The sequence below is a fragment of the Coregonus lavaretus genome, assembly GCF_964263955.1.
Source record: "Coregonus lavaretus genome assembly, chromosome: 3".
Classification (NCBI taxonomy): Eukaryota; Metazoa; Chordata; class Actinopteri; order Salmoniformes; family Salmonidae; genus Coregonus; species Coregonus lavaretus.
In genome coordinates this window covers 52469679-52497376 of record NC_139990.1, presented here as the reverse complement: position 1 = coordinate 52497376, position 27698 = coordinate 52469679, and the positions used below count along the sequence as shown (strand labels likewise).

Genomic DNA, 27698 nt, shown 5'->3' with positions numbered 1-27698 from the left:
ATCCAATGTATGCACCACACAGAACGCACTGCAACTGCCTCTGCAACGCAATGCTGCAAGGCAAACGAAGCGTTCCATTGGAACTGAATGTACTTCTGGTGTACCAAAATGCAATGACGCTGTCGGTGTGATCGAGGCGTTAAGCTGCACTGATGTTCAGGTGTTGTCTCTGTGACCGTTCCCTGGCTAATGTGAGCTCTTTTACCTCTCTCTGTAGTTGGAGTTTAGATGCCGTCAGGTCTATATAGTTTTTTTTGCAATTGGTTGTTGGATGTCAGTAGGCCTTCATACTCTCTTTCTAATTGGTTATGAGAAGCAGCAAGGTCTCTGTGTTGCCTCTCTGACTGGTCCTTGGATGCGACACGTTACATGTAGCTGTTCATTTTCTGTAGCTCAGCTTGAGTTGAAGTCAAAGCATCATTTTGGCTCCAGAGCTGGTTCTTGGCTGTGAGGACAGTGTCGTCGTTGTCCCTCAGAAGCTGAAATTCTGCCTTCAGTAAGGTGCAACTGAGAGAAGCTGTGTAATCTGGTGAGATGGACACAAAGTGTGAGTGTTAACAATTAGTGTATAGTAGATTGTCTTAGTATATGCTGCCTTTAAGGTTATAGTGTGGCCCAGAGTCATGTATTTAGACATTCTAAATACATGGCTCTGGAGTGGCCTAGGCCCATAAGGATGTGATGAAGAATATGCCTATTGTGTCCTCCTGTAATTGTAGACCTGAGATGGTTAGGATTGATAAAAGCAGTATCCAGGGGAAACACTGACCTATTCCAATAAGAAGCATTATACAGCTCATTAATTGAAAATACAAGGTAGACTAGCTTTTTAAGAGCGTTAGGTCAGTAACCAAGGCGAGCCGGCAAGGTGGAAAAATCTGCCGTTCTGCCCTTGAGCAAGGCAATAAACCCTTTTTGGACGAAAAAAAAGGACAACAATTTGAAGCACCGAAGTCGCATTCCGTTCCAGTAGCTGGCGATAGTGCAAAATGGTTTGCCGCCGTGCTCAAAGGAACGCCCTCCTTTGACTGACTGTGTTCTATGTTTACCGCATACAGTGTTTACGTTATGTTGTTGCAAATGTACCTGTGATTCTCCGCTAGCAAGCTACCCAAGTTTTCTCCTGTAAAAATGTCAAAAATAGAGTTATTGAGAGTGTTTCTCAACCAGAGATTGATAATGGCAGCTGAGGAGATATTTGGCGTCGTCGAAGAAACGATAGCAGAGTACCAGGAAGAGAACAGCCGTCTACGTAGCATGCTGGATATCGTTATTAAACCAGATATACTATTACATAGAATAGGTGTGTGGCTGAGGCAGCTAGCTGTTATCTTTTAAACCTTCTTTGCATATGTCAAGTGATCAATGTCAATGTTAGTATCTAGCTAAATACCTAGCTACCTATCTAACTAGAATACTATTCGTGTCAACATTTTAGATGTTTTATTTCATTCTCTCTCCTTCCCTCCAGACATCCAACAGCCCACTATCCCTGTATCTGAAAAGAAGGCTCTCCCTGAGCAGCAGCACTGTGAGCAGGAGTGGAGCCCCAGTCTGGGGCAGGAAGACCCACATTACATACAGATAAAAGAGGAACCGGAGGAACTAGAGTCATCTTTGAAAAATGACTACCACCACCAGGACCTGACTCAGTCCTCACTTCTTTATGAAACCCAAAGTGAAGTCTATGAAGGGACATACTATCTTCCCAGCACCTCAACTGCACAGAGCAACTACTCTCTACACAGCACCTCAACTGAACAGAACATGATACAGCTCAAACCTGAACCTGATGCAGAAGACAATGGAGTATCAGAACCATCCAGTGAGTGTCAGCCCCTCTTTGAAGCAAATACAGAGTCTTCTGCAGCTCAGAGTGAAAACATGAAATGTGTCATTGGGGTAGAGAGTAGACCTCTGTCGGGGTCAAAGCCACTTAAATCAAAGAGATCACCATCAAAGAGATCACAGACAGTAAGAAAACAAAGTGCCTATATCCGCTGTAAATTTTGTGGAATGTATTTCTCCTACTTAGCTTCTTTAGTGAATCATGCAAGAAAGCATGCACAGGACAAAGAATGTCTATGTGGTGTGTGTGGAATACACTTAGAGTCCACAGAAAGTATGTTAGGTCATCTAGAAACCCATGTTGGAGCTAGAGTTTGTCATGTTTGTGGTACATTTTTCCCTGGGAGTGCTGAGCTGAATGATCATATGAAGGTTCACCCAGGGGAGAAATCATTTCGCTGTCCTGATTGTGGCAAGTGTTTCAGAAAAAATCCAGATCTCACAGCGCACAAGAGGATTCATACAGGGGAGAGACCATACCGCTGCCAGTTTTGTGGCAAAGGATTCAGTCAGAGTGGAAACCTAGCTGTGCATATGAAGAGCCACTCTGGGGAGAAACCACATCGCTGCCCTGTTTGTGGGAAATGTTTCAGCAGTAAATCTTATATGAACACACACATGAAGATTCACACAGGGGAGAGGCCATTTTGCTGTCGTGTTTGTGGAAAATGTTTCATAAGAAACCCTGATCTGACAGTCCACATGAGGACTCATACAGGGGTGAAACCATATAAGTGCCAGTTTTGTGGCCAAGGCTTCAAGCAGAATTATCACCGGAAACTGCACATGAAGAACCACATGGGAAAAACTATATCATTGCCATCTTTGTGACATGTATTTCATCACTAGCACCCAGTCAACCTGGCATGAGATTTCACATGGTAGAGAAATACACCACTGCCATGACTGACAGAGGCTTTGCATAGACTGGAAGTTTGGCAAGGCATAATGACAATGCACAAAATACTTTAGTGTAGAAAATACTGACAGTAGACCTTGTTTGTGATACATGTTTCACTTAGCCGCTTTATTGAGGAAAGTTTTTGATATGTGGTTGTTTTACCTGTTTTGAATGCACTGACTGTAAGTCGCTCTGCAAGAAGTCCAATTGACACAGGAGAGAAACTATATAATTGTGTTATTTAAAAAAAAAACATACATAAGGCAATGATTTCTGCTAAATGCTTAAAATGGATGAACTCCCCTAGAAGGTACGAGAAGAAAATTCACATTAGGGAGAAAACATAATGACAACCCGACAAAAAACCTCATGACAACATGGCAGTCATCCTCTGTGTTGGGAGAGTCTTTCAGATAATACAAGAGGTACATTAAAACATCTCATTCCCTAAATCTACTGTCATTCTTTATTTATATAAAATATATCCCTACTCTTTCTTGAATTAATTGCAGACATGAGAATGTTGGATTGGTGATAGCAGTAGTGTGTATTATATTTTTTGCGTACTTTAGTGATCTAGGGAGGCAATGATTGATCTAAACTTCAGATTTGCCCCAGTAGTGCTGTAGCAGCGCCACCAGCTCTGCAGTCTACTACATGTAGGTCTATGTGCTGGGCAAGAATAGAAATGCACACACACTGGAGGACCTCCAAGAATAGATTGGAAAATACCTATTCAATCTGATCAATGATTATGAGTAGGATGAAGGACAAGAGATTAATTCATTTTGCCCAGTAATCGGTGTCCTCAAAAGCAGCACCGACTCTGGCGCCACCTGCAGGATCGCCACGACCTGCGCCTTCCGCTCCAGCAGGGGGCGACAGTGCAATATGTATTATGCCGTGCACGCAAAGACTGACAGCTCTCTTTCTCTTATTGACTTTGTTTACGTTGGAAGCTAGCTGGCTAACTTAGCTAGCCAAACAGCTTTCCTTCAACAACAAAAAAATGTCTAAAATAGAGTTCTTGAGAGTGTTTCTCAACCAGAAATTGATAGCGGCAGCTGAGGAGATATTTGGTGTCGTTGAAGAAACGATAGCAGAGTACCAGGAAGAGGTTTCTCGCACAAAGGAGGAGAACAGGCATCTACGGAGCATGCTGGATGTCCGGACTAAGACAGATATCAAGTTACATAGTCAAGCAGGTGTGTGTTTGTTTTTTCAACATTAATTTAATATGAGACATGTTAAGCTATCAATATGTATTTACTTTTTGAGAGTGTATCTAGCTAGTTACAAAACCAATGTCTGTAAGAAGATGATTCTTGTAAACCTCGCTAACTACGTCAAGTCAGCTCATTAGTTTTGTATTTCATCCTTCTCTCCTCCCCAGGCCTCCAGCAGCTCACTGTCACCGTGTCTGATGAGGTGATTTCCCCTGAGCAGCAGGAGTGGAGCCCCAGTCTGGGGCAGAAGGACCCAGAACCCACACAGATTAAAGATGAACAGGAGGAACCAAGGACCAGTCAGGAGGATGAGAATCATGTCAATGTGTTTATCAATTCTTACAGCTGTGTATCAAGTGGCTATTATCAAGACCCAACTCAGTCCTCACATGGAGAGAGATACTCTCTACCCAGCACCTCAACTGAACAGATCAAAACAGAACCTTATGTAGAAGACTATGGCGTATCAGAACCAACCAGAGAGTCTCAGCCCTTCTCTGCAGTAGATACAGAGTGTTCTGCAGCTCAGAGTGAAAACAGAGGACATATTGACAGGATGGAGAGTGGAGGACCTCTGTCAGGTCTAACATTAAAGCCACTCAAATCAAAGAGAACAAAGACGGTAGAAGGACAAAGTTCTCACATCAGTGTTAAGGACAGGAAATTGAACCATCTAAAATCACACTCGAGACCCAGTGTAAGCTGGGATGCTGCTCCTAGTTGTAAGGTATGTGGAAAGCAATTTGACTCCATGGCTTCTTTATTAAATCATGTGCAAACGCACGCACAGGATAAAGAACATCTTTGTGGTGTGTGTGGAAAATTCTGTCAGTCCACAGAAAGTATGATAGATCACCTACAAACTCACATCGGAGCAAAGTGTTGTCATGTTTGTGGTAAATATTTTGCTTGGGATGCTTTTCTGAAAAGGCATTTGAGGAGTCACACAGGGGAGAAGCCGTTTCGCTGTCATGATTGTGGCAAAGGATTTACTCAGCGCGGACACCTAAACTTACATATGAGAAGCCACACAGGGGAGAAACCACATCAATGCCAGGATTGTGGCAAAGGATTCAGTCAGAGTGGAAACCTGGCAGTGCATATGAAGAGCCACTCTGGGGAGAAACCACATCACTGCCCTGTTTGTGGCAAATGTTTCATAAGAAACCCTGATCTGACAGTGCACATGAGGACTCATACAGGGGTGAAACCATATAAGTGCCAGTTTTGTGGCCAAGGATTCAAGCAGAATTATAACCTGAAACTGCACATGAAGATCCACATGGAAAAAAACATATCATTGCCATCTTTGTGACATGTATTTCATCACTAGCACCCAGTCAACCTGGCATGAGATTTCACATGGTAGAGAAAGGCATCACTGCCATGACTGACAGAGGCTTTGCATAGACTGGAAGTTTGGCAAGGCATAATGACAATGCACAAAATACTTTAGTGTAGAAAATACTGACAGTAGACCTTGTTTGTGATACATGTTTCACTCAGCAGCTTTATTGAGGAACGTTTTTACTCGCAGTGACTGTTCATATGTGGTAGTTTTACCTGTTTTGAATGTACAGTCGTGGTCAAAAGTTTTGAGAATGACACATGTATTGGTCTTCACAAAGTTTGCTGCTTCAGTGTTTTTAGATATTTTTGTCAGATGTTACTATGGTATACTGAAGTATAATTACAAGCATTCCATAAGTGTCAAAGGCTTTTATTGACAATTACATTAAGTTTATGCAAAGAGTCAATATTTGCAGTGTTGACCCTTCTTTTTCAAGACCTCTGCAATCCTGGCATGCTGTCAATTAAGATCTGGGCCACATCCTGACTGATGGCAGCCCATTCTTGCATAATCAATGCTTGGAGTTTGTCAGAATTTGTGGGTTTTTGTTTGTCCACCGCCTCTTGAGGATTGACCACAAGTTCTCAATGGGATTAAGGTCTGTGGAGTTTCCTGGCCATGGACCCAACATTTCGATGTTTTGTTCCCTGAGCCACTTAGTTATCACTTTTGCCTTATGGCAAGGTGCTCCATCATGCTGGAAAAGGCATTGTTCGTCACCAAACTGTTCTTGGATGGTTGGGAGTAAGTCGCTCTGGGTAAGAGTGTCAACTAAATTACCTAAATGCAAAAACAGTACTCCAACAGTCCAATTGACACAGAAGAGAAACCATATACTTGTGTTATTAAAAAAAAACATACATAATGCAATGATTGCTGCTAAATGCTTCAAATGGATGAACTCCCCTAGAAGGTACGAGAAGAAAATTCACATTAGGGAGAAAACATAATGACAACATGGCGGTTGTCCCCTGTGTTGGGAGAGTTTTTCAGACAATACAAGAGGTGCATTACAACATGTAATTTCCTGAATTTTTTATTCCTATGAAATACATCACTCCTCTCCCCTTCCTTTAATTAATTGCAGACATGAGAATGTTGGATTGGTGACAGTAGTAGTGTGTATTATATTTTTTGCGTACTTTAGTGATTTAGGGAGGCAACGATTGATCTAAACTTCAGATTTGCACCAGTAATGCTGTAGCAGCACCACCAGCTCTGCAGTCTACTACATGTAGGTCGATGCTGGGCTAGAATAAAAATGGACACACACTGGAGGACCTCCAAGAATAGATTGGGAAATACTTATTCAATCTGATCAATGATTAGTAGGAAAAAGGACGAGAGATTAATTAATTTTGCCCAGTAATCGTTGTCCTCTTCTCAAAAGTCACTGACCACCTTCCGGAGACACTTGAAACCCTACCTATTTAAGGAATACCTGGAATAGTATAAAAGTAATCCTTCTACCCCCCCCCCCCCCCCCCATAAAAAAAAAAGTGGTTGTCCCACTGGCTATCATAAGTTGAATGCACCAATTTGTAAGTCGCTCTGTATAAGAGCGTCTGCTAAATGACGTAAAAGCAGAACAGACTCTGGTGCATACTGCAGGAGCGCCACGACCTGCGTCTTCCGCTCCAGCAGGGGGCGACAGTGCAAAATGTATTATGCCGTGCATGCACAAAGACTATATAATGACGAGATGCTCATGTCTCCGCCATCAAAATGGGAATGCAGGCGACAAGCTTTGGTCAAACATAAGCCAATAGAAACGCATTGGGCTTATTTTGGACAGATTTAGGCGAGAGTGAAACCTCTCGCTTAGCCTCAGCGCTCTTTATATTTTCGACTTTTGTTTACGTTGGTAGCTATCTAGCAAACGTTCCTTCTCTAAAAATGTCTAAAATAGAGTTATTGAGAATGTTTCTAAACCAGAGATTGATAGCGGCAGCTGAGGAGATATTTGGTGTCGTTGAAGAAACGATAGCAGAATACCAGGAAGAGGTTTCTCGCACAAAGGAGGAGAACAGCCGTCTACGGATCACGCTGGATATCCGTACTAAGCCAGAGATCAAGTTACATAGACGAGAAGGTGTTTGTATTTTCAACATTCATTTAATATGAGACACGATAAGCTATCAATGTAATAAAACATGTTGAAAGTGTAGATAGTTCCAATGTCTGTAAAATGATTACTCAATCTTAAACCCATCTAACAATTCTAGGGATATAACTTTTTTTTTAATGTTACCCGTAATCGTTCCCGAATGTTTGAGTGTCCAGTTTTTCGTTAGTTATGGAAACATTCTATCTATGTTAGCAAAAACCTTCTGAGAACACGTTTAGCATGTTTTGGTGTTAAAGTTAGGAGAATATTCCCTTAATGTCATACAGATCTTATCAAGAACGTGGTTACAATGTTCTCAGAATATACAATATTAATATTCTAGACACGTTTCATGGGAAGTTGCAAGTTCATGTGTCTGGTTTTCTGAGGGTCTGGAGAATATTCCAGCGACGTCCCATAAAATATACACAGGACATGTTCTAGTCACGTTTCATGGGAACATTTATGTGTATCAGTACATCGCCTGATTTGTCCGAAATAAACTTCCTCCCCCAACAAATCATTACACATCACACCTTGTTACTGTTGCCAAGCCCATCAAGGCCCTGATTGGTAATCCATTCACAGCTCTTTTTGTCTGTTGGCAAGGTTAGGGATACTCACACACAGTGCTTTTAACTTCCATATTTGACATACATGATTACATTGTGCATGTTGATTTATACAGTAATTATTATGCAATATGTCCTACATTTACATTTACGTCATTTAGCAGACGCTCTTATCCAGAGCGACTTACAAATAGGTGCATTCACCTTATAGTCAGTGGGATAAACACTTTACAATGGTTTTTTTTTTTTTTTTTGGGGGGGGGGGGGGGGGTAGAAGGATTACTTTATTCTATCCCAGGTATTCCTTAAAGAGGTGGGGTTTCAAATGTGTCCGGAAGGTGGTGAGTGACTCCGCTGTCCTGGCGTCGTGAGGGAGCTTGTTCCACCATTGGGGTGCCAGAGCAGCGAACAGTTGGGAGGAGAATGTGGCAAAGAGCTTCCTAGGGTTAGAGGCGGATGCTTGGAATTTAGAGTGGTAGAAAGTGGCCTTAGCAGCAGAAACAGATGAAGAAAATGTAGAGAGGAGGGAGTGAAAAGATGCCAGGTCTGCAGGGAGTCTAGTTTTCTTCCATTTCCGCTCAGCTGCCCGGAGCTCTGTTCTGTGAGCTCGCAATGAGTCATCAAGCCACGGAGCTGGAGGGGAGGACCGGGCCGGCCGGGAGGATAGGGGACATAGAGAGTCAAAGGATGCAGAAAGGGAGGAGAGGAGGGTTGAGGAGGCAGAATCAGGAGATTGGAGGGAGAAGGATTGAGCAGAGGGAAGAGATGATAGGATGGAAGAGGAGAGAGTAGCGGGAGAGAGAGAGCAAAGGTTGCGACGGCGCATTACCATCTGTGTAGGGGCAGAGTGAGTAGTGTTGGAGGAGAGGGAGAGAGAAAAGGATACAAAGTAGTGGTCGGAGACTTGGAGGGGAGTTGCAGTGAGATTAGTAGAAGAACAGCATCTAGTAAAGATGAGGTCAAGCGTATTGCCTGCCTTGTGAGTAGGGGGGGACGGTGAGAGGGTGAGGTCAAAGGAGGAGAGGAGTGGAAAGAAGGAGGCAGAGAGAAATGAGTCAAATGTAGACGTAGGGAGGTTGAAATCCCCCAGAACTGTGAGGGGTGAGCCATCCTCAGGAAAGGAACTTATCAAGGCGTCAAGCTCATTGATGAACTCTCCAAGGGAACCTGGAGGGCGATAGATGACAAGGATATTAAGCATAAATGGGCTAGTGACTGTGACAGCATGGAATTCAAATGAGGAGATAGACAGATGGGTCAGGGGAAAAATTAAGAATGTCCACTTGGGAGAGATGAGGATTCCTGTGCCACCACCCCGCTGACCAGATACTCTCGGGGTATGCGAGAACACATGGTCAGACGAGGAGAGAGCAGCAGGAGTAGCAGTGTTTTCAGTGGTAATCCATGTTTCCGTCAGCGCCAAGAAGTCGAGGGACTGGAGGGTAGCATAGGCTGGGATGAAGTCTGCCTTGTTGGCAGCAGAACGGCAGTTCCAGAGGCTGCCTGAGACCTGGAACTCCACGTGGGTCGTGCGTGCAGGGACCACCAGGTTAGAGAGGCAGCAGCCCCGCGGTGTGAGGCGTTTGTGTAGCCTGTGCGGAGAGGAGAGAACAGGGATAGGCAGAGGCATAGTTGACAGGCTGCAGCAGATGGCTACAATAATGCAGAGGAGATCGGAATAAAATGAACTAAACATCTGGGAAAGGAGAGAGCGGGGCCTCCCTCACCACAACTCCCAAATATAACTCTCCCAACTTCCACCTCAGAAACTATAATTGTTGTAAACTACAGCGGTTCAATGTTTTCTAGGAATAGACTAACCTAGTTTATTCAGCTAGCTAACTAGGTGCAGTATTATTCCGTGAAAAACGTCCGGGCACCTCGTCATAAGACGCCACAGCCAGCTAGCATGCCGGTCTCCAACAGCAGGGTTTAGCGCCAATACTCAGCCACAACAACCACCAGTGTATCAACATGCAAGCAGATCGTTCGTGTCCGTGTCTAACGTTGTGGGTTAGTCCCGACAGCTTGAGCGAGTCCGTCGTCAACTTATTCAGCCAGTTAGTTAGCTAGAATAGTTAGCAAACTAGCTAGCCATTGCTTTCAGACAAAGAAGAACCCCTCCTTTCACGGCACGAACACACAGAGAGAGCCAAACTAACGTTAACTAGTCACCCATGTCCCGAATTCCTTGAGCGACTCGGGCTATCAATATGTAAAAAACAAAACACAAGTGTAGGTTATGACTTACCCCTAGCAGCTACTGTTAGCTAGCCAAGTGCAAAGCTAGCCACTGAATTGACTCAGCCAGTTCGCGTCTGTTCGCTCGGTCGTTCCAGCTATTGTTTACAAGTAGCTACCCAGGTTGCAACAAGCTTGCTAATTTTCAAGCACAGTAGCCACTTGCTACCTAACGTTAACGGTTCAGACAATGAGGTTAGAAAACAGCTGAATGGTAGGCAATTATTATATGTAATCACTGTAGGCAGCCAGCTGGCGTAATTACAGGCACTCTCAGGCGTGAAACAACTATACCGTTGCTAATAGCTACTCGCCAGCTAGTCCAGGTGGTGAGTTAGCTAGCTAGCTAGCTTCGTGCTACACCCGGCACCGCCGAATACAATACTAACCTACAATAATTACATACAATAACTACCCACAGCAACCCACGATACCTACCTACAATACCTAACTACAATCTAAATACATAGTTTAAGCCTGGGATTTGAACTTGCAACCTATTGGTTCACGTCATTCAGATCTTCCTGCTACGCCACCATGTCTGTGTGAGTTAATTTGACTATACTCTCATCATTGATTTTATTTACTTATTTCAACAATTTAAGGGATTTCTATATTGTCTAATGTTGGGTTGGCATATTAACCTGTTTTAATGGTACTCTTCAATCACTAGGATCAATACGTTTTTCTTGAGTATACTTTTAACAGAACTGAGAATTCCTGGAGATCTACCGTCCTGTAGGTTTTCACTCCAACCCTGTTCCTGGAGAGCTACTGTCCTGTAGGTTTTCACTCCAACCCTAATCTAGTGCACCTGATTCTTATAATTAGCTGGTGGATAAACTGAATCAGGTTAGTTACAACTGGGGTTGGAATGAAAACCTACAGGAAGATGTATTTTATTTAACCTTTATTTAACTAGGCAAGTCAGTTAAGAACAAATTGTTATTTACACTGACGGCCTACACCGGCCAAACCCGGACGACGCTGGGCCAATTGTGCGCTGCCCTATGGGACTCCCAAACACGGCCGGTTGTGATACAGCCTGGAATCAAACCAGGGGGTCTCTAGTGACGCCTCAAGCACTGAGACGCAGTGCCTTAGACCGCTGCGCCACTCGGGAGCCCTCCAGGAACAGGGTTGGAGAGTCCAGCCCTAGAGATAACCCTTATTGGGACAGTCGTTAGGGTGTTCGTCATTTGTGCTAGTGGCCTTGGTTTGAGACCCGCTAGAGGAGTCCACCTACTCTCACATTCTTAGCAATATAGGTTAGTCATTATTTGGCAACAGTTACAACACACCTGTGTTTGAAGTAAATCTCTGTTAAAAGTACACCCAAGAAAATATTTTATTGTTCATAGTGATTCAGAAGTATCATTAAAACAGGTTAATATGCTCCCAAAAAGTTGTGGTCACACATGTTTTTGCAACGCTCCCATGAAACATGTCTAGAACATTAATATCTTATGTTCTGAGAACATGGCAACCATGTTCTTTGTGTGTTTGGTGGGACATTGATGGAATATTCTCCTACCCAACAGAAAACTGGAGACATGAATGTTCTTGCAACATTCCCATGAAACATGTGTAGAACATTAATATCTTAAGTTCTGAGAACATGGTAACAATGTTCTTGGTATGTTCTATTTGACATTAAGGGAATGGTCTCTTGGAAACATTCCTTGCACATCCTGGGAACATTCCTATGAAAACGTTAGTTAATTACCTATTAAGGAAATATTCTCTAAAGTTGTGGGAACGTTTGTTAGCTGGGTATGTCAAGTCAGCTCTTGAGTTTTCTATTTCATCCCTCTCTCCTCCCCAGACCTCCAGCAGCTCACTGTCACCGTGTCTGATGAGGTGGTTTCCCCTGAGCAGCAGGAGTGGAGCCCCAGTCTGGGGCAGAAGGACCCAGAACCCACACAGATGAAAGATGAACAGGAGGAACCAAGGACCAGTCAGGAGGATGAGAATCATGTCAATGAGTTTATCAATTGTTACGGCTGTGTATCAAGTGGCTATTATCAAGACCCAACTCAGTCCTCACATGGAGAGAGATACTCTCTACCCAGCACCTCAACTGAACAGATCAAAACAGAACCTTATGTAGAAGACTATGGCGTATCAGAACCAACCAGAGAGTCTCAGCCCTTCTCTGCAGTAGATACAGAGTGTTCTGCAGCTCAGAGTGAAAACAGAGGACATATTGACAGGATGGAGAGTGGAGGACCTCTGTCAGGTCTAACATTAAAGCCACTCAAATCAAAGAGAACAAAGACGGTAGAAGGACAAAGTTCTCACATCAGTGTTAAGGACAGGAAATTGAACCATCTAAAATCACACTCGAGACCCAGTGTAAGCTGGGATGCTGCTCCTAGTTGTAAGGTATGTGGAAAGCAATTTGACTCCATGGCTTCTTTATTAAATCATGTGCAAACGCACGCACAGGATAAAGAACATCTTTGTGGTGTGTGTGGAAAATTCTGTCAGTCCACAGAAAGTATGATAGATCACCTACAAACTCACATCGGAGCAAAGTGTTGTCATGTTTGTGGTAAATATTTTGCTTGGGATGCTTTTCTGAAAAGGCATTTGAGGAGTCACACAGGGGAGAAGCCGTTTCGCTGTCATCATTGTGGCAAAGGATTCAGTCAGAGTGGAAACCTGGCTGTGCATATGAAGAGCCACTCTGGAGAGAAATCACATCGCTGTCGTGTTTGTGGAAAATGTTTCATAAGAAACCCTGATCTGACAGTCCACATGAGGACTCATACAGGGGTGAAACCATATAAGTGCCAGTTTTGTGGCCAAGGATTCAAGCAGAATTATCACCTGAAACTGCACATGAAGAACCACATGGGAAAAACCATATCATTGCCATCTTTGTGACATGTATTTCATCACTAGCACCCAGTCAACCTGGCATTAGATTTCACATGGTAGAGAAAGGCATCACTGCCATGACTGACAGAGGCTTTGCATAGACTGGAAGTTTGGCAAGGCATAATGACAATGCACAAAATACTTTAGTGTAGAAAATACTGACAGTAGACCTTGTTTGTGATACATGTTTCACTTAGCCGCTTTATTGAGGAATGTTTTTACTCGCAGTGACTGTTGATATGTGGTTGTTTTACCTGTTTTGAATGCACTGACTGTAAGTTGCTCTGGGTAAGACATAATGCAATGATGTTTTTTTTCTCTGCATTGTTGGGAAGCGTTTCACTGTTAGTCTACACCTGTTGCTTACGAAGCGTGTCACAAATAAAAATAGTTTGGATTTGATTGCTGCTAAACGCTTCAAATGAATGAACTCCCCTGGAAGGTATGAGAAGAACATTCACAAGAGGGAGAAAACATAATGTCCTGATGAAAAACCTTGTGACAACATGGCAGTCATCCTCTGTGTTGGGAGAGTCTTTCAGATAATACAAGAGGTACATTAAAACATCTAATTCCCTAAATCTACTGTCATTCTTTATTTCTATACAGTGCCTTCAGAATGTATTCATATCCACTGACTTATTCCACATTTTGTATTACAGCCTGAATTCAAAATGTATTAAAACAAATTCTCACCCATCTACACACAATAACCCATAATGACGAAGTTGAAACAGATAGTACGATAAATATTCAGTAAAGATTGCCTATGATGAGATCGTCCATAGATTATGGGTGCTTTGTATGTGGTTCTGCAGCTTTTACATTGCTGTTGTGCCTTGATAGGATGCAAGCGAGTGCACTCAGGATGTGCGATGGTGCATTTAAAACTATACCGGTTGAGGCTTTACAAGTAGATACTGGGGAAATGCCACTATCCCTTAAACGAGTTAAGCTAGCCCTGGCATACTGGGCAAGACTGAAGGGTAGTACGGTAGATCATCCTACACTGACAGTATTGGAAGACTACTGGGAATGTGAAAGATATCAAAAGAGGGGTTTTGACCCAAAGATTGGGAAAAGGATTGATGAAGATGGACTCAGGGACTCAGGGTGCATTTATTCGTGAGTTCGATGTTAATCTATGCAATAGAATAATAAATGATTAATCTGTAGATTCAACAGAAATGGTTGCGATAATTGTTGTTTTGCAATGGATAGAAGAGGTACAACCAAGAAGAGTAGTAATATGTTCGGACTCTGCATCCGTTTTGTGTAGTTTTAAGATCTGGAAAGTCAGAACATGAGGATTTATGGTTAGAAATAATGATGCTGTTGTTGGGCTTACAAATATATGGTATTGAAATTCAGTTCTGTTGGATTCCGGCTCATACAGGAGTTCATGGAAATTATATTGTAGATATAAAAGCCAAAAAGCAGTGGAAAATAATATTGTGGATATACAGGTGCAGTTGGGTAGAGGGGAAATTAAAACATTGATTCGGAAAAATGGGTTAGATTGCTGGCGGAGACAATGGGATGAAAGTAGTAAGCGCAGACATTTTTATAGTACAAAGAAATCTGTACTGGAGATAGTGTCATATAATGGGAACAGAAGGGAGGAAGTTATGTTGTGTAGGATGAGATTAGGGCATACAGGATTTAATCCCTCTTGGAAATTGATAGGGAAACATCGTACTGGAATGTGTAATGGCTGAATGGTAGAGGAAACAGAACGTTAACATTTTGTGAAATGTATGATGTAGAAAGAGAGAGGTTGTTTGACAGGGTTGGATGGGAATGGGGAGTGGGTGGTATTTTGGGTGGGGATGATGGGAGTAGTGAGGTTTGTAGGGAATTATTTTATTTTATTAGAAATTCAGGGTTAGTTAAGAGAATATAGTGGTGTAGATAAGTTGTGACCGGCCTCACACTCCAGTACAGTAGGGTGGTGGTGTATGCACCTGCCAGTTGGTTGCCATTTGCCAATAAACACTTAAAGAAGAAGAAGAAGAAGAAGTACATGTCAGAGCAGAAACTATACCATGAAGTCTGCAGATCTCACGAGATAAAATTGTGATGAGGCATATAGCTGGGGAAGGGTATAAAACAATGTCTAGAGTGTTGAACGTTTCCGAGAGCACAGTGATCTCCATCATTGGGAAATTGAAAAAATGTGGAACTACCTAGACTCTGCCTAGAGCTGGCCGTCCGACCAAACTGAGCAACCGGGCAAGAAGGACCTTGGTCAGGGAGGTGACCAAGAACCCAATGACCACTCAGAGTTCCTTGGCTGTGATAGGAGAACCTGCCAGAAGGAAATTAGAATGTTGGATTGGTGATAGCAGTAGGGTGTGTTATATATTTTGCGTACTTTAGTGATCTAGGGAGGCAATGATTGATCTAAACTTCAGATTTGCCCCAGTAGTGCTGTAGCAGCGCCACCAGCTCTGCAGTCTACTACATGTAGGTCTATGTGCTGGGCAAGAATAGAAATGCACACACACTGGAGGACCTCCAAGAATAGATTGGAAAATACCTATTCAATCTGATCAATGATTAGTAGGAAAAAGGATTAGAGATGAATTAATTTTGCCCATTAATCAGCCCTCTTCTCAAAAGCAGCACAGCTGGCGCCAACAAGCATTTCGCTATACCCGCAATAACATCTGCTAAACACGTGTATGTGACACATTATTTATTTTTTGATTTGATTTGACCTGCAGGATCGTCACGACCTGCGCCTTCCGCTCCAGCAGGGGGCGACAGTGCGAAATTAATTATGCCGTGCACGCACAAAGACTGACAGCGCTCTTTGTCTTCTTGACTTTGTTTATGTTGGTAGCTAGCTGGTTAACTTAGCTAGCTAGACAGCTTTCCTTCTCAAAAAATGTCTAAAATAGAGTACTTGAGAGTGTTTCTCAACCAGAAATTGATAGCGGCAGCTGAGGAGATATTTGGTGTCGTTGAAGAAACGATAGCAGAGTACCAGGAAGAGGTTTCTCACACAAAGGAGGAGAACAGGCGTCTACGGAGCATGCTGGATGTCCGTACTAAGCCAGATATCAAGTTACATAGACGAGCAGGTGTGTGTTTGTTTTATCAACATTCATGTCATATGAGTTACGATTATCTTTCAATGTAATTCATTTTGTAGAGTGTATTTACAAAACCAAGGTATGTAAAAAAATATAATTATTCTGAGCCTAACTACGTCTCAATTCAGCTTTTGAGTTTTCTTTTTCATATTCTCCTTCTCTCCAGACCTCCAGCAGCTCACTGTCACCGTGTCTGATGAGGTGGTTTCCCCTGAGCAGCAGGAGTGGAGCCCCAGTCTGGGGCAGAAGGACCCAGAACCCACACAGATGAAAGATGAACAGGACGAACCAAGGACCAGTCAGGAGGATGAGAATCATGTCAATGAGTTTATCAATTGTTACGGCTGTGTATCAAGTGGCTATTATCAAGACCCAACTCAGTCCTCACATGGAGAGATATACTCTCTACCCACCACCTCAACTGAACAGATCAAAACAGAACCTTATGTAGAAAACTATGGCGTATCAGAACCAACCAGAGAGTCTCAGCCCTTCTCTGCAGTAGATACAGAGTGTTCTGCAGCTCAGAGTGAAAACAGAGGACATATTGACAGGATGGAGAGTGGAGGACCTCTGTCAGGTCTAACGTTAAAGCCACTCAAATCAAAGAGAACAAAGACGGTAGAAGGACAAAGTTCTCACATCAGTGTTAAGGACAGGAAATTGAACCATCTAAAATCACACTCGAGACCCAGTGTAAGCTGGGGTGCTGCTCCTAGTTGTAAGGTATGTGGAAAGCAATTTGACTCCATGGCTTCTTTATTAAATCATGTGCAAACGCACGCACAGGATAAAGAACATCTTTGTGGTGTGTGTGGAAAATTCTGTCAGTCCACAGAAAGTATGATAGATCACCTACAAACTCACATCGGAGCAAAGTGTTGTCATGTTTGTGGTAAATATTTTGCTTGGGATACTTTCCTGAAAAGGCATTTGAGGAGTCATACAGGGGAGAAGCCGTTTCGCTGTCATGATTGTGGCAAAGGATTTACTCAGCGCGGACACCTAAACTTACATATGAGAAGCCACACAGGGGAGAAACCACATCAATGCCAGGATTGTGGAAAATGTTTCAGTCAGAATACATCTCTGATAGTGCACATGAGGACTCACACAGGGGAGAAGCCATACATGTGTCCTGTATGTAGAAAATGCTTTACCACATCAAGTATGTTAAAGAAGCATCAGACAGCTCACAAACATATAAATTAGGTGTCATGAATGTGGCCAATGCCACAATGGATTCAGACTTTAGGGAACCACGAGAAGACTGTTTACAAGAAGGAGAACACATGACTGTGCCCTGTGTGGGGGGAGAGAATCAGACAGCAGACTGAGAGACATGTGAAAGGAGATACCCCTCCTCAAGACACTGCTCTCTGATGAATATCATGTTCTAACAGAGAGCAGTTAGTGGGTTTCTGAGCAACAGGAGTCCATTTTCATTAGTTATAGGATGACACAGAGGACATGATGTGATCCACTGTTCTCTGTCTGTATATAAAGCTTGCATTGGTCTTGAGAGTAATATGTCTTGTTCATATATGGTAATACGTCACCACCTCTACCCTGATGTTGTAAACAGCCTAGTTTTCAGAATGTTTGTTCCCTTGTGTTTAATGTGGCAAGATCTTCCATACACCAAATGTCATATTTACCTCTGAGCCTAATGCCAAAATGCACCAAGGGAAAAACATCTGTTTCATTTCATGTGTATTTACAAGTATAGAGAATTGGTATGATACAGTTACGCTGCGTTCAATGGGAACTAAATATACCACCTGAAATTAGAGCTGCTTCTTTCAACCAACCCAGATATTGTACATTCCCAGACATCCATAAAGTACTACAGAATAAATGGCTGATAATGTGTTAATTGAAGTGTCTTTTTTTAGCTTCTCTCTTCTCTGGCAGCGTTGCGGGATCATGTTGGGAACACCAACTAGGCAACCATTACCTGATGAAATCAATACAAGTGTTAGGAAAAGGGAACTGGTTCCAATCTTTAAATAAAAACCCTTTTAATTATCCGTAAAGGCAGTGGAAATATCTCTGAGCTGTCTATCAAATGGCTGCATCTACACACTAATCATTTAGCGAGATATACTGGAGTGGACACAGACCCTGTAGCACAAAAAGAAGAAGAAGAAGAACTTCAATGGGGTAGGGACGTCCCAAGAGGACTTCGGTCAACTAGAGGAGGAAGCGCTCGCTTGGAGGTTGTGATGTGGCGCACAAGATTTCAGATTTGTTTGAATGACTTCGTGCCTGGAGAATTCCGAGTGCGGAGTCCAAACTGGGTGAATGAGTTGTTGATGCGTGAGAAGTTTGGAAGTATGACAGCTGAAATGGAGGCGAGTAGTGCGGACGAAATGGAGAAAAGGTTGGAGAAGCAACAGCTGTGCTGGAATGCGAACAGTATGAGTGTCAGTTCTGATGATATGGAGCGGGAGGATGAGCGTCAAGGACCGGAATGGTCTGTAGTGGAAAGACACAGGAAGAATAGAGATCATGATACTGAAAGCAGTGGAGCGTCTAGTAAAGAAAGCATAAAGAGGGCCAAGATAGGAAGCAAGAGTAAAAATGTGTAGGAGTGGAAAGTGGTGATGGTGTTTGATGAGACCACAGGGCCTCATTTACACCCTATCCAACTAACCAATGCAGTAGAGAAAGAGATAGGTGAAGTCAAATTAGCCCAGTTAATTGGAAATGGTAGATTGTTAATATTTTGTGGTAGCTCGGCTCAGCAAGGGAAGATTCTGCAAATGGAAAAGCTTAATGGGAAGAAGATTAAAAGCATTGTCCCTGGTGCTTATGCTAGGTTGAGGGGAGTCATCACTGGGGTCCCAATATCTATGTCCATAGATGATATTACAGAAAATGTGACGGGAAGCAGAGTGATTGAGGCCAAAAGGTTGATCAGTAGGAAAGAGGGTCAAAGAAGAGAAAGCTTATCAGTGCTACTGAGGTTTGAGAAGGCTTTACCTAGACAAGTACAGATAGGATTCATTAGTTTCAATGTCAGAGAATGTGTCCCATCCCCATTGCGGTGTTTTAAATGCCAAAGAATGGGACATGTAGCTGCTCAGTGTAAAGGAAAGAAAAGATGTGCCAAATGTGGAGGGGAACATGATTACGGTGAATGTCAGAGCAATGTGAAGACAGATTGGTGGAACTACAGTGTGGAATGATGGAGCTTCCATGGCTGCTGCTGTACTAAGTGGACCTAATGTCAGGGCTGGTGCTTCTGCTGGACCTGGCATGGTTTTGAGACCTGTTCAGAAATCTTGTGCTCATGAATATGCTGTGTCAAAGGACACTTTGATAGTGAATAAAGTTAACTGCATAGCTTTCATTGGCAAGGTTATCAACACGACTCGGGTTGTGGAAAGCAGAAATGCCAAGTTGAAGGTTATTGTGGATACGGTTGACAACTCCGCTGTGTCCTCCTCCCAGAGTGCGAAGAGCCTAGGCGTGACCCTGGACAACACCCTGTCGTTCTCCGCCAACATCAAGGCGGTGACCCGCTCCTGCAGGTTCATGCTCTACAACATTCGGAGAGTGCGACCCTGCCTTACACAGGAAGCGGCGCAGGTCCTGGTCCAGGCACTTGTCATCTCCCGTCTGGACTACTGCAACTCTCTGTTGGCTGGGCTCCCTGCCTGTGCCATTAAACCCCTACAACTCATCCAGAATGCCGCAGCCCGTCTGGTGTTCAACCTTCCCAAGTTCTCTCACGTCACCCCCCTCCTCCGCACACTCCACTGGCTTCCAGTTGAAGCTCGCATCCGCTACAAGACCATGGTGCTTGCCTATGGAGCAGTGAGGGGAACGGCACCGCTGTACCTTCAGGCTCTGATCAGTCCCTACACCCAAACGAGGACATTGCGTTCATCCACCTCTGGCCTGCTGGCTCCCCTTCCTCTGCGGAAGCATAGCTCCCGCTCAGCCCAGTCAAAACTGTTCGCTGCTCTGGCACCCCAATGGTGGAACAAGCTCCCTCACGACGCCAGGACAGCGGAGTCACTCACCACCTTCCGGAGACATTTGAAACCCCACCTCTTTAAGGAATACCTGGGATAGGATAAAGTATTCCTTCTAACCCTCCCCCCCCCCCCCCCCCCCCCAAATTGTAAAGTGGTTATCCCACTGGCTATAGGGTGAACGCACCAATTTGTGAGTCGCTCTGGCTAAGAGCGTCTGCTAAATGACGTTAATGTGCCCTTGAGCAAGGCACTTAACCCTAATTGCTCCTGTAAGTCGCTCTGGTTAAGAGCGTCTGCTAAATGACTAAAATGTAAATGTAAATACGGCAAAGTAGTTATTGGGGTAACAGATGTTACTGTTGAAATGGTTGTAGACATGCTGAATAATTTTAAGTGTGGATTGTTTCAGCATTATATAGATAAAGTTGAATGGGTTGGGGTGCTATGGAGTTTTTTTTGGCGGGGGGGTAGAAGTCAGTAGGGATTTATTGTTTATTTTTTATTTTATTTTCTTAGAAGTACAGAATTAAGCAGACCATGATTTATCGCATACTCTAGCACAGTAGGTGGCGACATGCACCTTAAACGTTTGCTTGTGGATCGCCATGAAATCGTAGAAGAAGAAGAAGAAGAAGAAGAAGAAGAAGAAGAAGAAGAAGAAGAAGAAGAAAAAAAAAAAGACAACTCTGTCGCACTCCACTCCAGCAGAGGGCGATAGTACATAATGTGTTATGCCCTAGGAAGGGGGGCATGCGCTTCTGTGTTTATCTTCTGCAGCAGTACATGCAACTTTTGCTTGGAGGAAAATAAACAATACAAAACATGTCTAAAATAGAGTTGTTGAGAGAGTTGCTCAACCAGAAATTAACAGCGGCTGCTGAGGAGATATTTGGGGTAGTTGAAAAAACGATAGCAGAGTACCAGGTAGACGTTTTCCGTACGAAAGAGGAGAACGAACGTCTTCGTGGGCTGTTGATGTTGCATAGAGGAGGTTTGTAGTACAGTAATTGTTTTGTAGCGTCTAACCACATACAAAAGGGGAGGTGTAGCTAATTAGCTACATGGGTGTCTATCTAATAACGTTAGCAAGCTTTCTAGCCCTGGGGGCCAGTGTCCCAGACCCTAAATGTTTGTCAATGGCGAATCTTCATTGAAAGTGCCAATTACAAAACCTTAATTGATAGTGTAGTCAGGGGAACTGGCCTTAAAGCTGAGATCCGCAAAATGTGAAACAGCGCCACTGCATTTGTTCCTGTTTTGTTTTTGAAAAGGGGGCGACGAGCATCCAGCAACCCAGCAACGCAACCTGGTCTCAACATTTCGTATTAACTCCGAAACATTACATTTAGTGTGATATGTTACGTTTCGTATGGTATGTATTAATTTGTGCATGTCCAGCCGTTTTGTATATGTTACGAATTTGCTAAATGTACAATAGCTGGTACTGCAGTGCATCTCATCCTCATGGACTGCACCAGATTTGCCAGTTCTTGCTGTGAGATGTTACCCCACTATTCCACCAAGGCACCTGCAAGTTCCCAGACATTTCTGGGGGGAATGGCCCTAGCCCTCACCCTCTCATCCAAAAGGTCCCAGACGTGCTCAATGGGATTGAGATCTGGGCTCTTCACTGGCCATGGCAGAACACTGACATTCCTGTCTTGCAGGAAATCACGCACAGAACGAGCAGTATGGCTGGTGGCATTGTCATGCTGGAGGGTCATGTCAGGATGAGCCTGCAGGAAGGGTACCACATGAGGGAGGAGGATGTTACGCACAGCGTAATGTCTTCCCTGTAACGCACAGCGTTGAGATTGCCTGCAATGACAACAAGCTCAGTCCGATGATGCTGTGACACAGCACCCCAGACAATGAAGGACCCTCCACCTCCAAATCGATCCCGCACCAGAGTACAGGCCTCGGTGTAACAAAACCAAGACTCATTTACATTTTAGTCATTTAGCAGACTTACAGTTAGTGAGTGCATACATTCGTGCATACATTCGATTTCCCCCGTGGGAATCGAACCCACAACCCTGGCGTTGCAAACACCATGCTCTACCAACTGAGCTACATCCCTGCCAGCCATTCCCTCCCCTACCCTACCCTGGGCCAATTGTGCGCCGCCCCATGGGTCTCTCGGTCGTGGCCGGCTACGACAGCGCCTGGATTCGAACCAGGATCTCTAGTGGCACAGCTAGTGCCTTAGACCACTGCGCCACTCGGGAGGTCAGTCAGTGAAGAGCACTTTTTGCCAGTCCTGTCTGGTTCAGCAACGGTGGGTTTGCGCCCATAGGCGACGTTGTTGCCGGTGATGTCTGGTGAGGACCTGCCTTACAACAGGCCTACAAGCCCTCAGTCCAGCCTCTCTCAGCCTATTGCGGACAGTCTGAACACTGATGGAGGGATTGTGCATTCCTGGTGTAACTCAGGCAGTTGTTGTTGCCATCCTGTACCTGTCCCACAGGTGTGATGTTCGGATGTACCGATCCTGTGCAGGTGTTGTTACACGTGGTCTGCCACTGCGAGGATGATCAGCTGTCAGTCCTGTCTCCCTGTAGCTCTGTCTTGGGCGTCTCACAGTACAGAAATGGCAATTTATTGCCCTGGCCACATCTGCAGTCCTCATGCCTCCTTGCAGCATGCCTAAGGCACTTTCACGCAGATGAGCAGGGACCCTGGGCATCTTTCTTTTGGTGTTTTTCAGAGCCAGTAGAAAGGCCTCTTTAGTGTCCTAAGTTTTCATAACTGTGACCTTAATTGCCTACCGTCTGTAAGCTGTTAGTGTCTTAACGACCGTTCCACAGGTGCATGTTCATTTAATTGTTTATGGTTTTTATTTATTTATTTTATTTAACCTTTATTTAACCAGGTAAGCCAGTTGAGAACAAGTTCTCATTTACAACTGCGACCTGGCTAAGATAAAGCAAAGCAGTGCGATAAAAACAACAACACAGAGTTACATATGGGGTAAAAAAACATAAAGTCAAAAAAATACAACAGAAAATATATATACAGTGTGTGCAAATGTAGCAAGTTATGGAGGTAAGGCAATAAATAGGCTATAGTGCAAAATAATTACAATTAGTATTAACACTGGAATGCTAGATGTGCAAGAGATTATGTGCAAATAGAGATACTGGGGTGCAAAAGAGCAAAATAAATAACAATATAGGGATGAGGTAGTTGGGTGGGCTAATTTCAGATGGGCTGTGTACAGGTGCAGTGATCGGTAAGGTGCTCTGACAACTGATGCTTAAAGTTAGTGAGGGAGATAAGAGTCTCCAGCTTCAGAGATTTTTGCAATTCGTTCCAGTCATTGGCAGCAGAGAACTGGAAGGAATGGCGGCCAAAGGAGGTGTTGGTTTTGGGGATGACCAGTGAGATATACCTGCTGGAGCGCAGACTACGGGTGGGTGCTGCTATGGTGACCAATGAGCTAAGATAAGGCGGGGATTTGCCTAGCAGTGATTTATAGATGGCCTGGAGCCAGTGGGTTTGACGACGAACATGTAGTGAGGACCAGCCAACAAGAGCGTACAGGTCACAGTGGTGGGTAGTGTATGGGGCTTTGGAGACAAAACGGATGGCACTGTGATAGACTACATCCAATTTGCTGAGTAGAGTGTTGGAGGCTATTTTGTAAATGACATCGCCGAAGTCAAGGATCGGTAGGATAGTCAGTTTTACGAGGGCATGTTTGGCAGCATGAGTGAAGGAGGCTTTGTTGCGAAATAGGAAGCCGATTCTAGATTTAACTTTGAACAAGCATGGGAAACAGTGTTTAAACCCTTTACAATGAAGATCTGTGAAGTTATTTGGATTTTTACAAATTATCTTTGAAAGACCGGGTCCTGAAAAAGGGACGTTTCTTTTTTTGCTGAGTTTAGTTGCAAAGTAGCTAGTAAGTAGTTTAAAAGTAGCTAACATTTTTAAGTTGTCCGTTCACATTATACGCCCACCCATCCACCTCCATTTCATTTTTGCCTTAAGTAACCTTCTGTCTTATGTAACCATACCAAACGTAACATATCATACTAATTTGAGTGCACAGGATTTACATTTACTGTGTTACGTCTAGTCTGAGACCCGGCTGAGCAAAGTAATACAAAAAAATAGTAGTAGCTACATACACTGCTGTTCTATAGCGCATGCAATGATGTCCGAGGGAATAAAACAAATGTTGTTTGAAGTTACATTTCTGTTGTTGTAATATCGCAAACGGACGTGGCAGTTTCACCGAAACGGATTCCAAATTTGCAACTGTATCTCCTTCCCTCCAGAGTCAAACTGCCAGCAGCAAGCTGAAGCTACTATCACTTTGGTGCAGGTTGCCCCTGAGCAGCAGTCATGTACTCAAGACTGGAGCCTCCGTCTAGGACAGGAGGACCCAGAGCCCACAGTGTCACAGTGTAAAGAGGAAGAGGATACCCACTGGATCAGTGAGGTTGAAGAGCACATTCAAAGGCTGGAGTCTGATCCCAAAGAAGATCCAGACCAAGTATCCACTCCTGAAGGTGGGTTCGCTGACAAGCTCTCAACACATATTATCAAGCCATAGCATTGGTCAGTGGACACAGCTATACCTTTCAGCACATCATTTATTGTAACACAGTCGTGCTGTTGTTGTTAGAGCTGTATTTAAAGGTCATACTCTTTGAAATCAAGGGGCATTTTATTAGTGGAAATTATTGGAAATCATACAGTCTGTGGCTTTAAGCCCTGGTGACGCTGAGTCCTTTCTTTTCCTCAGATTTCACATTCCAAATGGAGGCAGAAGGGTCTGCAGATGAAGCCATCAAACTGAAAGTAATCATCAACGACAACAGAATAGAGAAAGTGGTTCTGCCCTCTCAACCTGATTCACTGAATGAGCTGATATCAACGCTCAAGGAGAAACTACATCTGAAGTTTGATTTCTGTCTTCTTTATGAAGACCCTGATTTCAACAATGAGCTCTTCAACTTAGAGACCATTGAAGACTTGCCTTCTCCTAGGGCTACGGTGAAAGTTTTGCCAATACGACGTGATACAGACCTCGGTTTAGCTGGACTCTCAGCCACTGAGTTACAGGACACCCCACCAGAGCGGCTAGGCAGGTGGCCTGAGGTATTTGTCATACCCACTTTCTCGATGGAGGTTGAGTTTGCTCTGAGAGAGGGCAATTGCGCATATCTGAGACATGAAACTGTGCTGAAAATAACAAGGGATCAAAAACACAACATTCTTGATAGGATGGCATGGACCATCTTCAATTTCAAAGCTTACCCAAGTGACAGGCAGTTTGCCAAGGCAGCTGAGGCCCTTGTAACCAAGCACCCATGTTTGAAAGAGCCTGGCTCAAGAACAGGCTGTGATGGCTGGAAGAATAGCCTGAAATTCAAAATGGGAAACTACAGGCAGAAGTTACGCCGTGTTGGGTTCCCAGAGGTTGCTGTGAATGGGGGGAGGAGGAGCAAGCATCGTCCTGACAATGAGCATGCTCGGAGCAACATTAAACGAGCTCGCCGGGCAGAGGTGAACTTCCTGCCCAACTTCCCTCAAGGAGAAGACGAGGCCAGCCTGGAGAAACAGAGACTGGAGATGGTCCACGAAATTACGAAAGAAAACAGAGACCTGCCACTCATCAATCAACACATGCAGAAGACATTTGCTCTCCGACGCCAAGAAATCGTGAAATCCAGTCCCCCAGTAGAGCATCTCAGAACACGCTGGCCAGCACTCTTCCTCGAAGCCCAGGTAAGCAGACTAAGAAAAGTTGGGTTTGTCCATTCATATGCTCATAACAATCTACATTTCCATTGCAATTCAGATCTTCTTTGATGGATGTCACATGGGCTTTTGGTTGTACTCACAAATGGTGGTTATCAGTAACAAAATTCTCAGGGCATGCTCAACTTGCCTGACTGCCATAAATTGATGTGTTCTATGTGCTTTATCTTTTGCTGCAGGTACATGCTGAGTTTCAGAGAATCACCAACCAGAGCCTGCAGCAGACGTTCTACGCTGCCTTGGACCACCACACGCCCCGCTTGCTGACCCTGTTCAGGGAGAAGGAGGGGAAGTCCACCACCTATGGAGGGAAGTTCTCAAGCATCCTGAGAGTGTACAATGAGCAGGTCAGTGGATCAGGGATGGACAATCTTGGTGTGGCTGCAGACTCTTGTTTCAATCAAGCAGTGACACACCTGATTCAACTTTATCAACTAATCTTCAACCAAGACGTTGTTTACTGCTTGGTTGGAACAAAAGCCTGCACCCACACCTGGATTTTGTGGATAAGATTGGCCACCCGTGCACTATATGGACATATACTTCAACTGTTAGTTGTGACTGGAACCAGATTAGATTACTCCTCTATGTTGGGGTTGACGATCTCAATTTGCTGGATTATTTAAATGCTAAATTACATTGTGAAATGTGCACTCTTTAGTTCACTTCACAGGGAGAAAAGAACATCACTGTGGCCCGCTCTGCAGTCCTGGCTGGTCTCCCTTTGTTGTTACGAGAGGATAGTTCTGATGTCTTCAAAGTCTGCAAGGTGGTCACCTATATGGTTTTACAGCCTGTACCATTATCAACGCAATATTCTTTTGTATTGTGATTTTTAAACTTTGTTTTTTCTTATGTCATTAAGGTGGGAGAACTCAGCAACCCTGGTATTCTGGATGGCGTTTCCATTCTCTCAGTGGTGGGCCAGCACAATGAGGTGGTGGTGGGTGGTGTACCCATCAGACCAGCCCATGTATCCATTGTCCTTGAGGATAAGATCGTCATGACTAACTCCCGCTCCTGGCCAGATGCTCTCGTGGTTGTGTTTGGCCTACTCTACTCCCTCCATCTGAACTACCCCAAGGCCCTGGGCAGCACCTTTGAGTTCATGCAGAAAGTCTTCCTGAACCTCGACGATGGAAAGCTGAAGCCCAAGCTGTTAGCGCTGAAAAATGAACTGTTGGCCTAATTCTGTAGTGATGAGCTGGAATTTTACTTACAGTGACCTCCTATATGCTGAGTGAGTCGTTTGAAAACAAAACATTTTTCTTGGGGTTTACCGGTAGTTGTTATATTTTTTTATGTTTTTTGTGAAGGTAATGGATTTTAAATTTTATTTCAGTGCACTTGTAACCCTTTTATGTGCAATGAAGACACATGACAGTCAACACATTAACTTGCCACATACAGTAGATCTGCGACCCAGTTCTATACCTTCGTTATACAGCTGCAGAAAACCCCAAAATGTATTCTACAAGATTTCACCTTTGCAGACATTCCGACTGTCACAAAATAAATGTAGATAAAATGTTTATTAAAGTGTCTTTACCTGCTTTTGTCTATCTTTTCTGGCATTGTTGCATGATCCTGGCCTTCTATCTGAATTGTAAATGTTCACGAAGACACAGGACTATGTCTCAACTGTTCTAACACTGAATATACACTGAGTGTACAAAACATTAGGAACACCTTCCTAATATTGAGTTGCAGCCC

General features: G+C 43.9%; 4 protein-coding genes and 1 pseudogene across 5 annotated transcripts; all 5 read left to right on the top strand.

Annotated features, from left to right (window-relative positions):
- Positions 1-1092: 1092 nt before the first annotated feature.
- LOC311112408 (uncharacterized protein) lies at positions 1093-3191 on the top strand. The gene is made up of 2 exons (XM_084155519.1): positions 1093-1303; positions 1472-3191. The coding sequence occupies exons 1-2, from the start codon at positions 1132-1134 to the stop codon at positions 2677-2679; spliced, it is 1380 nt and encodes a 459-aa protein (XP_084011645.1). The 5' UTR covers positions 1093-1131; the 3' UTR covers positions 2680-3191.
- A 523-nt stretch (positions 3192-3714) lies between these two features.
- LOC311111518 (uncharacterized protein) lies at positions 3715-6150 on the top strand. Its single transcript, XM_084154253.1, has 2 exons — positions 3715-3954; positions 4143-6150. Exons 1-2 carry the CDS (start codon positions 3759-3761, stop codon positions 5288-5290), a joined length of 1344 nt encoding a protein of 447 aa, XP_084010379.1. The 5' UTR covers positions 3715-3758; the 3' UTR covers positions 5291-6150.
- A 1011-nt stretch (positions 6151-7161) lies between these two features.
- Positions 7162-13707, top strand: LOC311110727 (uncharacterized protein). The gene is made up of 2 exons (XM_084153287.1): positions 7162-7418; positions 12072-13707. Exons 1-2 carry the CDS (start codon positions 7223-7225, stop codon positions 13133-13135), a joined length of 1260 nt encoding a protein of 419 aa, XP_084009413.1. The 5' UTR covers positions 7162-7222; the 3' UTR covers positions 13136-13707.
- A 2297-nt stretch (positions 13708-16004) lies between these two features.
- LOC311110147 lies at positions 16005-18097 on the top strand (annotated as a pseudogene). Its single transcript, XR_014615273.1, has 2 exons — positions 16005-16215; positions 16394-18097. The product of XR_014615273.1 is annotated as an uncharacterized misc_RNA (transcript).
- A 2826-nt stretch (positions 18098-20923) lies between these two features.
- LOC311106619 (uncharacterized protein) lies at positions 20924-27538 on the top strand. The gene is made up of 6 exons (XM_084149004.1): positions 20924-21204; positions 24497-24730; positions 24967-25952; positions 26165-26332; positions 26647-26754; positions 26851-27538. Exons 1-6 carry the CDS (start codon positions 21036-21038, stop codon positions 27172-27174), a joined length of 1989 nt encoding a protein of 662 aa, XP_084005130.1. The 5' UTR covers positions 20924-21035; the 3' UTR covers positions 27175-27538.
- The last annotated feature ends 160 nt before the right edge of the window (positions 27539-27698 follow it).